Raw genomic sequence first — 13,865 nt, forward strand, 5'->3', positions numbered from 1 at the left:
TTTAAAATATTTTATGGATTATAATTTGTATTCACTGTAACAATCCCAGGACAGATAATATACATTTCTGGTAGAATGTCCCTTCTATTGCTACTAGAAGTGCTATTCTAGTTAATGTTAATGTTCATTGTATCTGGTCATTTGACTGTTAAATGAAATTGTATTGAACTGTTAAATTACTTGTTATTAATTGAAAAACATTTTTTAAGCTGACAATTAATCAATTATTAGATTAAATGAATTGTTAAAGGTGGGGTAGGTACATTTGAGAAACCGGCTCGAGATACACTTTTTGTTATATTCCATGGAATGCTCTTAACATCCCGATAGCAATGAATATCTTAAGTGCTTTGACAAAAAATCCATTAAAAAAATGTCATCTGTGGAAGCCGTAGTACTGTAAAAAGCACGACTAATCATTTTAGCCGGCCCGGCTAAAATAACTGGATGGCCTACCTGCCTGTCAGCCTTCCATCTGTGCACAAACTTATCTCGTGCCCTCATTGGTCATGTGCGCGTTTGTGTGTGTACTGTAAGGAAGTAGCAGATTTCTTCCGGTTGTGTATTTTCAAATTCTAGCGCACTCGAGCTGGTTTCTTCAAAATTACCTACCCCACCTTTAAATTACCAATGTTATGTTGTAATAAATGTGTTTATTAAAAGAATGCTTCGAGCAGTTATCAATACATTTCTATCAAATCTTATCATGTGTCCTTAAATGATTATTACCACATCAGTCTAATATTGAATCATGATAATGATTTAACAAAGGAAAACTTACCAAAACAAGATTTAAAAAATACAAACATAACTTTTCTGAATCAATTAAATCTATTAAGTCAGTACTGTCACAAGCTGTCAACCCTGTCACGACAGGGTCAGTCCTGTCACACAGGAAATTATAATACAGAAATTAACTATTTAATTTTTTTTTTAAGTGAAATAACCTCTGCAATTGTGAGCTTGGAGGTGGGGGGTCATATCCACATCAGCTGTTTTGAAAAATAATTGGTGTAAAAGTATTTTCTTTACAACAATATGACTACAGTCATATTGTTGTAAAGACACCACCTTCAAGACACCATCTGCGGTCACCGAAACCTGATAAGAATGTGTGTGTACAAAACGCAGCAAACTCTTACTGATATGTGCTGGGTCCAGGCTCAAGGGCGTATGGCACTCAACTCTTTCCAGGACATGCCGGGGCTCCTCACACACACTCACTCAGCCTTATCTTTTCTCAGCCGCGGCTCTGCGGATTTCCACACACACACAGCCTGGCTGTGAGTGTGTGTGTGTGCTCAGGCTGAGTTCCTCTGTGTCTCGCTGTCTCGCAGACCCCACGCAGAAACCAGGAAACGACACCAGTAATCCAGCTCACACTGTCCGCTCCTCGAGCCCCACAGGGCGGAGCAGCAAGCCCCGCAACATCCCGCCAACATGGCACCCAGACCCCACGCAGCATTCTCATCTGTTTGTCATTACTGGTGTCATTTTCTGGTTGCCAACAAACGCCATTGTAACACAAAAACACTGATGTTTCGCTGTAACGGTGGTGGACTCATCAGAACAGAGTGGGCGAGCTGACCAATCAAAGAAATGGCCATGTCATGGGACCTTTAAGGTTTCCTGTCTGGCTTAAAGGTCCCATGACATGGCCATTTCTACTGATCATAATTCCATTGTTGAGGTCTACTAGAATAGATTTACATTGTTCAATGTTCCAAAATCACATTGGTTTCTCATACAGCATCTCTGTATAGTATGTGTATTCACTCTGTCCTACACGCCTTGTTGGAGCTCCTGCCCCCCCCCTCCCTATGAGCCCACTGTGCTCTGATGAGTCCACCACTGTTACTATTTAACAAACTTAAACTAGCTTTATTACATGTCAGGTCTTTGGCAGGAAAAACGTTTTTAATCAATGATTTTATCACTGAGCACAATCTCTTGGATTGAACAAAATAACAGTGCAGCTGTTCTTATCGAATCAACCCCTCCCAACTTTAGTTTTATGAGTCAGGAAAGAATGCATAGGAAAGGAGGTGGAGTTGCTATTTTGTTCAATGATTCCGTTCAATGCAGGAAGACATCTTATGGGAACTTTGCTTCTTTTGAATATGTGGCCCTTCAGCTGAAATGCTCCTCTCGAGCTCTGTTCCTAAATATCTATAGACCACCCAAATACTGTGCAAGCTTTTTTGATGACTTTACTGAACTGCTGTCTATAGTGTGTATTGACTTTGACCGTCTAGTCATTGTTGGTGATTTTAACATCCATGTTGACAACCCCCAGGACAGAGGGGCTAAAGAACTGTTTTGTGTTCTTGATAACTATGGACTGACTCAGCATGTGACGGAGCCCACGCACAATAAGGGGCACACTCTGGACTTAATTATCTCAAAGGGTCTGAATATCTCTAAGGTTGTGGTGACTGATGTTGCACTCTCTGATCATTCCTGTGTTTTCTTTGAGAGCTCTATTTCTGTTCACAAAAATGTTCAAAAAGAGGTAACCACAAAGCGATATTTAACTGAAAATACAAGGGAAATGTTTACTCAGAATTTTTCTTCCACACTTGCCCCTGCTAACATCTCAGTAAATGAGCTAGTAGATCATTTTAATTCAAAAATGTAAAATGTTATAGATGCCATTGCTCCAACTAAGGTAAAGGAAGTGACTGGCAAGAAAATATCCCCATGGAGAAAGGCCATGACCGTGAAAACAGAAAAAAGAGTGTCGAAAAGCTGAACGTAGGTGGCGAAAAACAAATCTCCAGGTTCATTTTGAAATCTATAAAGAGAGACTTGGCTTTTATAATTTGGAATTGAACATTGCACGACAGTCTTTCTTTTCTGACATCATTGCCAAAAACAACGCACGTGCCTTGTTTGCTACCGTTGACAGACTAACAAACCCCCCAGTGTCAGTAGCCTCTGAATTTCTATCAACCAGGGCAGGGGTCGGCAACCCGCGGCTCTTTAAGCCCTCTACTCTGGCTCCCTTGAGCTTAGACAAAAATAAGAAGGAAATAAAATAAAAGTATTTGTAGGACTATTTAAATTGTTTTGCACGGTTCAAAATGTTTCGTATCTTGTATTTTGAGGTGATGCTGTGACACATAAAAACAATTTAAAAACGGTTTTAATTAGGTCAACTAAAATATGCATCACATCCTGCTACGGTCCCGCACCAGCGCCTTTTCTTGCAGGCGAATAACCTGACCCCCGGCTCGATGAGCGAACTACGGATAAATCAAAGAAAATAAAAGTATCGGAGGAACACAGAGGGTTTAATTCTGCGTGGTTAGAGTTATATGCTTTCACAGCAAACGATGCTGGCTTACCGGTATATTTGATATGTAGAGAGAAGTTGTCAAAGGTGCTGCAGCCTTTACGTATTGGAGGAAAAACACGGAAGAGGAAGACAGCTAACGATCTTCAGTCATAATTCAATCAGTTAACTCTTTTTAGGGTGCAGCTATAAGTTTTATTTATTTCAAAGTTGGCCCATTTTAATTATATTAATTTTCTTAAAATGTGCAGAGGACTCCCCAAGAGCTGTGTTGATTTATTTTAAAGTAGGCCTGTGTATTTTTTTTAATTCTCCTTATAGGAGTTCTTTGTTTATTATTAGAGGTAAACAGTTTTCTATAATGTAATAAATAATAAATGCAAAAAAACTGTAGTTGTTGTCTTTGATGTAACAATATTTACAACTTTATAAGCTATTCTCAAGCTATCAAATATTTTGCGGCTCCAGACAAAAAAAATGTGTGGAAAAGGGGGCAAGATGGCTCTTTTGGTCAAAAAGGTTGCAGACCCCTGCACCAGGGCCTGCAATGATTTTGCCTCCTTCTTTACTGACAAAATTCAGAAAAATAGACAAGCAGTCAGTGCCTCTGCATCAGGTACAGCAAATGTGTTGTCCTGTGTCCACTTAAAATCAATTCAAACACCATGACACAATTCCATCAGATTAATGATAAAAACCTAGAGGACATTATTCAACTTCTGAAATCCTCCTCCTCCTGCTGCCTTGATATTATTCCAACAGGATTTTTCAAAAATGTTTTTCATTGCATGGCCTCAGAGGCCTGCACTACGAAGCAGGATTTTCGCTTAGCAGGCTAGATCTCCATGGTAACTTATGCTGAGCGGCTAACCTGCTCCGGAGCAGGTTAGGTTGCAGGCTAAGAGATCAACTCAGTGAAAGCACCGCCTGCTGACCAATCAGAGCTCAGTGTGCGGAGTTTAAAGCGATCAAGTTATATTACAGGAGAAAGGAAATACAGTTTAAACTGCTGTTGCAGGAAAGACGGCCGGCGGCAAAAATCACAGACTGTGTGAACGTGAAAATTAATAGAATATCACCTCCCATCTTCAGAGCAATCTGACTAATATAACATTAGCGTTAAGAAAGCTTAATTAAATACCTGCCACAACATAAGTAACCAGATCAAAGAAACATTACATACAGTCCGCGGCACTGTGAGTGCAGACGTCGATGTGTCCCATTATCATTCATATCACATCATATCACATCATAATGTATCATATATTTCCTTATCTGAGTCAGCTTATTGAGCCGTATCTGGCCGTGCAACACTCACAGTGTCACATACTGTATGCAGAAGTATTATTTTAAGCAACACATTAAGTTGACGAAACACTCGAGTCAAATGTAATTAAAGTCAGATCGTGTCTTAGATGGGGCAGTGATATCATAAACCTGTTAATGTACGCATTCAAACACTTTTTCTTTTACCAGCTGTATTCACCTTGCAGGTGCAGCTATGTGGCTTTTATCCTGGATAAAGTGTTTAAGTCATGGATGTTTAAAGTTTAACGTCTTCATATGTCTAATATTATAGTTGACTTTTCATTCAGGAAGTATGACGCGCTGCGCTGTCAGTACGCTTGGCCATGTTTGTGATTGGTCGAATGCTCCAAATACCACCCCTTTCATGTGAACGTGCATCTAACTAGATAGGACACGGCTAGCTTGAGCGATCCACTTGATAACCCGCGTCGTAGGACCGCTTAGCGAGAGCGCGTATGTTTTGGATTAGGCCAACCGGCTAACTCCAACATATCCAGGTTATGTTGAACCGGCTTCGTAGTACAGGCCTCTGATCTACTTCATATAGTAAACAAGTCTCTTCACTCAGGTGTTTTTCCACAGGCCCTGAAAACTGCAGTCATTAAACCGCTCTTAAAAAATAATAATCTAGATGCTTCAGTAATGAACAGGCCCATATCAAACCTGCCATTTCTAGGTAAAATCATTGAAAAAGTAGTTTTTCAACAGTTGAGTAATTTCTTGCATTTAAATAACTGTTTGGATGTGTTCCAGTCAGGCTTTCGACCAAACCACAGCACTGAGACTGCTCTTGTAAAGACAGTGGCAGAACTTCAGTGTTAGTATTATTAGATCTCAGCGCTGCGTTTGATACTGTTGACCACAACATATTACTAGACCGACTGGAAAACTGGGTGGGACTTTCGGAAACAGTTCTAAATTGGTTTGAATCCTACTTAAAGGACAGAAACAACTTTGTTTCTATAGGTAAATACACATCTGAGTTGACAAATATGACATGTGGGGTTCTGCAAGGCTCCATCTTGGGGCCTCTTCTCTTTAACATCTACATGCTACCACTGCCTCGGATAATGAAAAACAACCAAATAAGTTACCATAGCTATGCAGATGACACACACATTTACATAACCATTTCACCAGGAGACTATGCTCCAATTCTAACACTGAGTAAGTGCATTGAACAAATCAATGACTGGATGTGTCAGAACTTTCTCCAATTAAACAAAGATAAAACTGAGGTAATGGTTTTTGGAGCCAAGGCAGAACATATAAAAGTTAGCGCTGAGCTTCAGTCTGCAATTTATTTGTATTAAAAAAAGATATTAGGAAACCATTCTACCGTACTCACATTTGTCGGTGACAGGGCCTGACATCTTAAGGGTGAAACTCATTTAAAAATTGATTTTATTCAATAATAAAAACATGCTGAGATGGGACAATATGTGTTCCTAACAGTTTAACATGTTCTCCATATGACCTGTTATTGAAATTGAAATAAATAAATAATTTGTCTTCAGTATATTTAGATGTGGAAATATACGTTTCTGGTAGAATGTAATGGATAAGTTAGCTCAAGGTTTAGCTAAGGCAATTTATCATGGGCATACAGGCTAATGTACTGTACTTAAAGGTGGGGTAGGTAAGTTTGAGAAACCGGCTCGAGATACACTTTTTGTTATATTCCATGGAATGCTCTTAACATCCCGATAGCAATGAATATCTTAAGTGCTTTGACAAAAAAATCCATAAAAAAATGTTTATCTGTAGAAGCCGTAGTACTGTAAAAAGCACGACCAATCATTTTAGCCGGCCCGGCTAAAATAACTGGATGGCCTACCTGCCTGTCAGCCTTCCATCTGTGCACAAACTTATCTCGTGCCCTCATTGGTCATGTGCGCGTTCGTGTGTGTTGGAGGAGGGGCTCTGTAAGGAAGTGGCAGATTTGTTCCAGCTGTGTATTTTCAAATTCTAGCGCACTCGAGCTGGTTTCTCCAAAATTACCTACCCCACCTTTAAGGGGAGACACTAAAGGTGAATACAGTCAAATGTGTATCTAAAGGCCCTGACACACCAAGCAGTCACCAGAGAACTCGCCGACGCCGACTGTTGCGTCGCCGTGTTCTCCTGCGTCTTGGCCATGTGTCGCACTGGAACACACCGCAAAGACTTCAGCCGAGCACGTACGAACTAGGGATGGGAATTTGAAAGCAAATGTATATTCGAATATTCGACCCCCCAAAAAACGGTTAACCGGTTAACCGAAATGTACATATCCTATAAAAAAGAAATTGGGTAAAAAAAAAATTCTAACATTATTTTTCGAAAATATTTTTTTCAATAACTTTTGGAAATAAATAAATACATGTTCAAATAAGTATAGAAACCAAGTCGAATTTGTAAAATTGATTGAACTGGTGATCACAGTTTGACAGCTATAGGCCTACAGCTTTCATGTGCGGAGGCGATTCACAATCAGGCCTGCTGTAAAGAAGACCCTCTCAGCTGGAACGGAGGTTGCGGGTATAGCAAGGTATAGTATGTATATATATAAGTTTAATTTGGCATAGTTTGCACTCTACACCGCACTCACTAACCTGGTCGAAATATTTCCACACATTACTCCTTTTTGACGCCATGTCTGTTGTGTAGGACTCTTCTTAGAGTGTAAATAATTACCGGACTATGACTGGTAAAATATGTTGAATACCGTCAAAACTAAATCTCTCCTGTCAAAATCTCTATGTACTTTGCCGCCACACACGGTTGCCAAGCAGTGCTTATTGTTGTTTAGGCTGGCCACTCATGTGTCGCGAGTGTTGACAGGGGGCGGGGGAGCACGCTCATGAACTGTTAGCACCGGAACCTCGCAACGGCTGCGGAGCGCATTTGCGCCGCATTTGGGCATAAGATGAGGTTTGAGTCTGCGTGATTTGCGTGTAGGCAGGGGCAGCAGCCATATCATTAGCTAGAACTAGCTAGATCTGATGGATTTGGACATAAACGCGAGTGAAGTACCGGACGCGAGAGAGAGAGAGATCAGCACCTGCAGCTCTGCCCGCTGTGAGGGACCGGTGAGCGGAGCAAAACACACCTTTAGACGTCACCTAACACATTTAGCTATGGCACTGTCGTATACATTGAATTATTCAATTTGATAATATGTAATCAACTTAGGCACCCCTCCCAAAAAAAATACAAATAATAATACAAATATTCATAGCTCATATTCGAATACCTGAATAATTATTCGAATACCTGAATAATTTCAAATATTCTAATATTCGATTAATCGTTCCCATCCCTAGTACGAACTGCGCATGCGTGAGTGGCAATAACTCTCCTTACCAGCAGGCGGCGATAGTGTGTATTCGTCATTCAAAAGAGGCAACAACCGGAAGACAGAGAAGAAGAACAGACTATGTGATCTAAACAAACAACAAATAGCGTGTGCGTTCCATTTTCACTCTCGTCCATCGAAAACATGTTTCGTGCGGTACTGGAGCTATCAGCCATTGGAGTGTTGCTTGTGGAAGACATTCTCAAGCAACCGTTTCGCTTCTCATGCACTGATTCGCTAGCTGAACAGCCAATCAGAGTGATTTCTTTGTCCGACTGCCTGTGGCCGACACACGGCCGATTCAATATGTTGAATCGGCCGTGCGTCGGCCATGAAAGGCCAAATAAGGCGTGTCACGGCCGACGGTGCGGGACACACCAAATTGAGTTTGGGCAACAGGGCACGCTTCGTCGTCCGACTAACGAAAACGGCCGATTTCGGCCTGGTGTGTCAGGGCCTTAATAACGTCATCACAATCGCCACATTGATATGCAAATTAGGTGTTAACTAGGCCTAATTAAAATGAGCTAATTTGCATGCAGTTACCAAGGCAGGTGAAAAGGATAAAACAACAAACAAACAAAAAAACATAGCACCTCACAACTTCCCCAGATAGTTACTTACGTCAAGTCAGTATTTTCCCCTGAACTTTTATGTTTAAATATGCAGATTAGCTTTAAATCTATAGATTAATTCAGACATGGTAGTAAAACGAACACCATTTCTATGTGTTTTTGGGAACTTTTCTTTCCATTAGAGTGAAAGAAAACATGGAAGCAAAATAGACCAAAATAACAAAATGTACAAGTACATGAAAAAACGATATTGTTGCCTGTAATGTCCTGCCTTAAAGGGGACCTATCATTCAAAATGCACTTTTGTACGTCTTTTATACATGAATGTGTGTCCCCGGTGTTCCAGGGAACTCACCAAGTGTCAGAAAACACAACCCTCTCTATTTTCCTCCATACCCAAATCTCTAAAAAAAGGGGCTGCAACGGATCTGATAAAAACTGATCCAGATTTGAACACTGTCCTGACGTCAGGACGGTGGCGCTACGGCTATTGGGCCAACTTCACCAATCAGGAGGAGACAGCCACGGCCATTGCCGTTCGAAAGCGCTGGAGACGCTGTAGTACATATGCCAGGCCTGTAAGTGGCGCTGTAGTCTGCCACAAAAGCAGCGAAGAAGACTTGGTTAGCTGTGGCTTTCTTTCTCCCTCCCCGAGGCAAGCGTTTGCTCCTGCTGCTTTAATTCAATGCAATCCCTCCCCGTCGAGGCAAGCACTGTAATTCTCTCCGGTTAGTCCACCAGCAGATGACAAACACCCACCTCTCCGCCTCTTCCAAGGAACGAGGGGACCGTGCGGCAGAGTTTCAGTTTCAGTTTCTTTCGCCGGTCAAGATGTCCGTTAAAGTTTAAATCTTCCGGACAAAATTAGAAAAGTGCCGGTCAAAGGTCTTCTTTGTTATTTATTGAGCTTTAAAACAAATGAATAACGACTCTATAGGCCTATAATAACACGGAGGACGGAGATCTCTTTTTCTCCCCCTATTCTGACAGCCCAGCAGCTGATCAGAGCACATCTCCCCTCTCCTGTAGGGGGGCGTGGTCAGCTGCAGCTCACAGAATCAGACCCGTAGACAGCAAACAGCACATAGAGCGAAATGAGGCATGGCTAAAATGCATGATCTGTTTGGTATTTCGAAAACAGAAACGTATAAATATACCTTATATAGGTATGGCCCTACAATATATCATTTAAATATAGCATGATAGGTTTCCTTTAAACAGTAACTTCATAATTTTGATTGTTGTGTGCTGATTTAATAACTATTAATTGTACTAGTTTGTTGTCTGCTCTTGTGCGTAGTGAATACTAAAGAAGACCATTAGGCGCTTTCACAACGGAGTACTTTTCCCCGTACTTTTCCCGTTTAGTTCCGATAGTTCCTGGGATTTTGCGTTCACACCAAAAAGAGAACTTAGTTCATGAGAACATTTACCCCCTTTTTAGTGCCTGCTAGAGGTGGTACTTTCCTGGGGAGAAAAAAGTTCCAATTTCTGATTGGCTGGGCGAATTGTATTTGTTGGCGTTAGCACTATTAGCATTAGCATTAGCCCCGCGCACCAACGGAGAGAGAATAACTTATGGCAACACAAAAAAAAACATTGGAGCGGTGGAGTGATGAGGAGGTGTCGGCGTTCTGGCGATTTACTCGGAAGGCTTCAGTAGAAGCTGCTGGGAGTCCCAGCAGCTTCTACTGAAGCCAGTCCCCCCCAGCAGCTTCTACTGAAGCCAGTCCCCAACTCCGGGGACTTCCGGCCGGGGACTTCGGGTGGCAGTATACGCCGTGAAGTAGTTTGCGGCCTGCCAGTAAACCCAAAGCAGAAGAAGAAGTGACGTCAGCGGCTTCATTTGCGTAATCTTCCCTCAGGGAACGTATTCCGGTGTGAACGCGATCGGCTAAGTGCTGGAAACTAAGTGCTGGGAACTAAGTACGGCAAAGTACTTGGTGTGAAAGCGGCTATTGTCTCTGTGTTAGCTGATTATTTTGTAGAATTCTGTTGAGTATTAAACAATTGCTTGGGTATTACAATAAATTGGTCAGTAAGTCAGAGATCAGGGTTCATACACTTTTTCACCAATGATTTTCAATGACTTCTCAATGACCTTTACCTAATTTTCCATGACCAAAAAGAATTACCACTGAAAATTGTTTATTTTAACATGGAACAGGAAAATAAGGTCTGCATATGAAACATGTTGTGCCTATCTAAAACAAATCAAATAGTAGGCTTACTAGCTTCTACACACTAAAGCAACTGTAGTCAGGGATGCAAACTCAGGTATGAAAAAGGTGACAAGGATCCGAGCCCCCCCCCCCCCCGACCCCATAACAGGAACATAGGAATAACAGAGGATTTTAGCAGTCAGAACAACTAAAGCAGCAGTGTTAATAATAACAGAAACGCTAAAGAGTCACATCTAATAGAAATATATAAAAGCATTTATTTGAATTGTGTAGCAGTCAGTTTATCATTTTGGCAGCTCTGTTGAGCATTTTGAAAATGTATTTTCATGCCTCTGTGTAAGGCTTAGTCTTTCTATCTTTATAGCCAGTGGTGTAAAGTAACTAAGTTCATAAACTGAAGTACTATACTTGGGTACAATTTTGAGATACTTGTACTTTATTTAAGTATTTCAATGTTTTGCTACTTTGTACTTCTTACTCCTCTACAGTTCAGAGGTAAATGGTGTACTATTACTCCACTACATGTATTTAATACCTTTAGTTACTTTACAGATGTGGATGAATGATGTGAAATATAATCAAGTGTTAAATCAGACTTTAGTTCCACCTGGAGTAAATTCACAAGCTACCCTGCAGTATACAAAGTCATTCAAACTAGCTGCACCTTTACCAGCTTTGAGAACACTTTCATGATCAATCATTATAAAACATATCATATATATTATTCTGAAATGGACCAATCTGCAGAATCACTACTTTTACTGTCGCTACTTTCACTATATTTTGATGATAATACTTTTCTACTTTTACTTGAGGAACATTTTGAATGCAGGACTTTTACTGAAACAGAGTATTCCTACTGTACACTCTGGTACTTCTACTTTTACTGAAGTACAAGATCTGAGTACTTCTACTTTTACTCAAGTACAAGATCTGAGTACTTCTACTTTTACTCTAATACAAGATCTGAGTACTTCTACTTTTACTAAAGTACAAGATCTGAGTACTTCTACTTTTACTCTAGTACAATATCTATACTTATACCACCTGTTTATAGCCTATAAAAAACTATTAGAAAACGAAGGCTAAAGCTAACGTTAGCAGATAGTGACAATGTATGCTAGCTAGCTAGCTCAACGATTCCTTAAATAATATTGCGACAGAAAAACTTTTCAGTGCACATCACGCTCTGCCGCTCTGCTCTGAACACCTGAACGGCCCGTTCTAACAGCTGTTCACCAGCGGCGCAGTCTGTGCCACAGTAACTCCGCACAGTTACTGTTAACGAACGCACCGTAGATAATGTAGCTGACCCTCATCCCGGAGCAGCAGAGTTCAACCGGCCCGACAGGCAGGAAGACTCGAGCACACAGCTCGCGGTTCATATATTAAAAAATAACACCATGCGCATCATGATGGCACATAACAGCTCGCGACCGCAGATTATTTCGGCGATTAGATCAAATGTAAATTATATTTGACGCAACTTTAGTTACATTTCCATGACTTTTCCAAAACTTTGGGAAAAATATTGTTTTCCATAACTTTTCCAGGGCCTGGAATTTGCATTTTGAATTTCCATGACTTTTCCAGGTTTTCAATGACCGTACGAACCCTGAGAAATGTGCAACTATATTTAACTTTTTGTTTTAAAACATTTTTCTATAAATGATTATGGGAAGTGCCCTTTTTCTCACTTGAGCTCCCGCCCCCCAAAATGTCTGTGCACGTCCCTGCTGCAGTATACAAAGTCATTCAAACTAGCTGCACCTTTACCAGCTTTGATAACACTTTCATTATCAATAATTATAAAACATATCATATATATTATTCTGAAATGTCTGTAAATATGCACAATGACTACTTATACTTTTGGTACTTTAAGTATATTTTGATATTTATACTTTTACTTGAGTAACATTTTTAATGCAGGACTTTTAATTGAAACGGAGTATTCCTACACTCTGGTACTTCTACTTTTACTTAATACAAGATCTGAGTACTTCTCCCACCTCTGGTTAAACTGTATACAATAAAATACCTTGAATCTTGAACTGAGTACCAGCAACCACTGACTAAACTGTTCATCAATGCAAACAGGAGCACACAGGGATGTGAGCAGTAGCACCTTACCTTGTTCAGAGCCACCTTCAGGAGGAACCAGACCCCGAAGAGGAGAGCAGCGGCGGAGTACAGGTACAGCCGGTGGTGCCATACCGACAAAAGATAGCTCTCACCGGGACTGAGAGCATTCTGTGAGCCTGGGGGGGAAATACATCAAGTTTGGTCTTCTTGTTTTTTTAGACAAATAATATGAATAATAAAGGTTAACAAGTTTCCCTAAGTGTACACGTTCATTGAGCAACAGAGGCTTATATCAAAGCAGCAACAGGACTTAACATAATGTATCACCAACCTTAGTTCACCTGCCTTGAATAAAGGCGGGTGGCTAGCAAACATGCTAGTTAACAATAGTACAAACACTAGCAGAAACATGATGCTAAGCTCGTTTCCTGTTCCTTTAACACTTTTAATTAACGTACCTTCAGTTTCCAATGCAGACACACTACTTATGCAGAGCATAATAACTCTGAAGACACTCAGCGTCGCTGTTAATTGTGTGTTCAAATAGAAAGTAATTTGCAGCTGATGTTGTGTGCAACCATGTTTTGTGGAATGCCGGGAAGTGTAGTTCTGTGTTTTGTTGTGACGCTAAAGGCGGTCCATGCGACATTCAAAAAGGGGATATTGTGTCAAAAATTCTATCTATTTCTCGCATTGAAAACTCCCGTTTCAAGCAAGGAGAGGGTTTTGTTTCTTTTGCTATTTTAACTATTAAACCCCCATCTCAAACAGTCCATTTGTTTCTGCTTGCTTCAGTTTGGACATTTAATTTTGAAAGTAATGACCGGAAGTGTACGGATAAAAATCCCCTCTGACTTGTGACTATTTTATTGATGCAACTTCTCACCATGGCCACTTGAGGACAGTAGAGACTTGTATTTTTCAATACACTCGTCAACATCTGAATCTGGCATCAATGTCACCACAGCCGCCTGTCTGAATAAATGTAGAAACGGACACATAAGAAATGCTTTGGACTGTGTTACAGCTCCTGCTGCAAAGTTATTTTGGTCTTCAATAATGATCTATTTACAGTGGGAAAA

At 40.6% G+C, this 13,865-nt stretch overlaps 1 protein-coding gene across 1 annotated transcript in view; it reads right to left on the minus strand.

Moving 5' to 3' along the window:
- The window catches only part of tyw1 (tRNA-yW synthesizing protein 1 homolog (S. cerevisiae)), a 125,338-nt gene extending 111,962 nt beyond the window's left edge, over positions 1-13,376 (minus strand). Inside the window, exons 1-2 of the mRNA XM_034115861.1 lie at positions 13,242-13,376; positions 12,832-12,959 (exon numbers count right to left, since the gene is read on the minus strand). Coding sequence (XP_033971752.1) covers positions 12,832-12,959; positions 13,242-13,281 — 168 coding nt within the window. The 5' untranslated portion in view covers positions 13,282-13,376. The remainder of the gene's footprint in view (positions 1-12,831; positions 12,960-13,241) is intronic.
- Between the last annotated feature and the right edge of the window lie 489 nt (positions 13,377-13,865).

This window comes from Trematomus bernacchii, unplaced genomic scaffold, assembly GCF_902827165.1.
Source record: "Trematomus bernacchii unplaced genomic scaffold, fTreBer1.1, whole genome shotgun sequence".
NCBI lineage: Eukaryota > Metazoa > Chordata > Actinopteri > Perciformes > Nototheniidae > Trematomus > Trematomus bernacchii.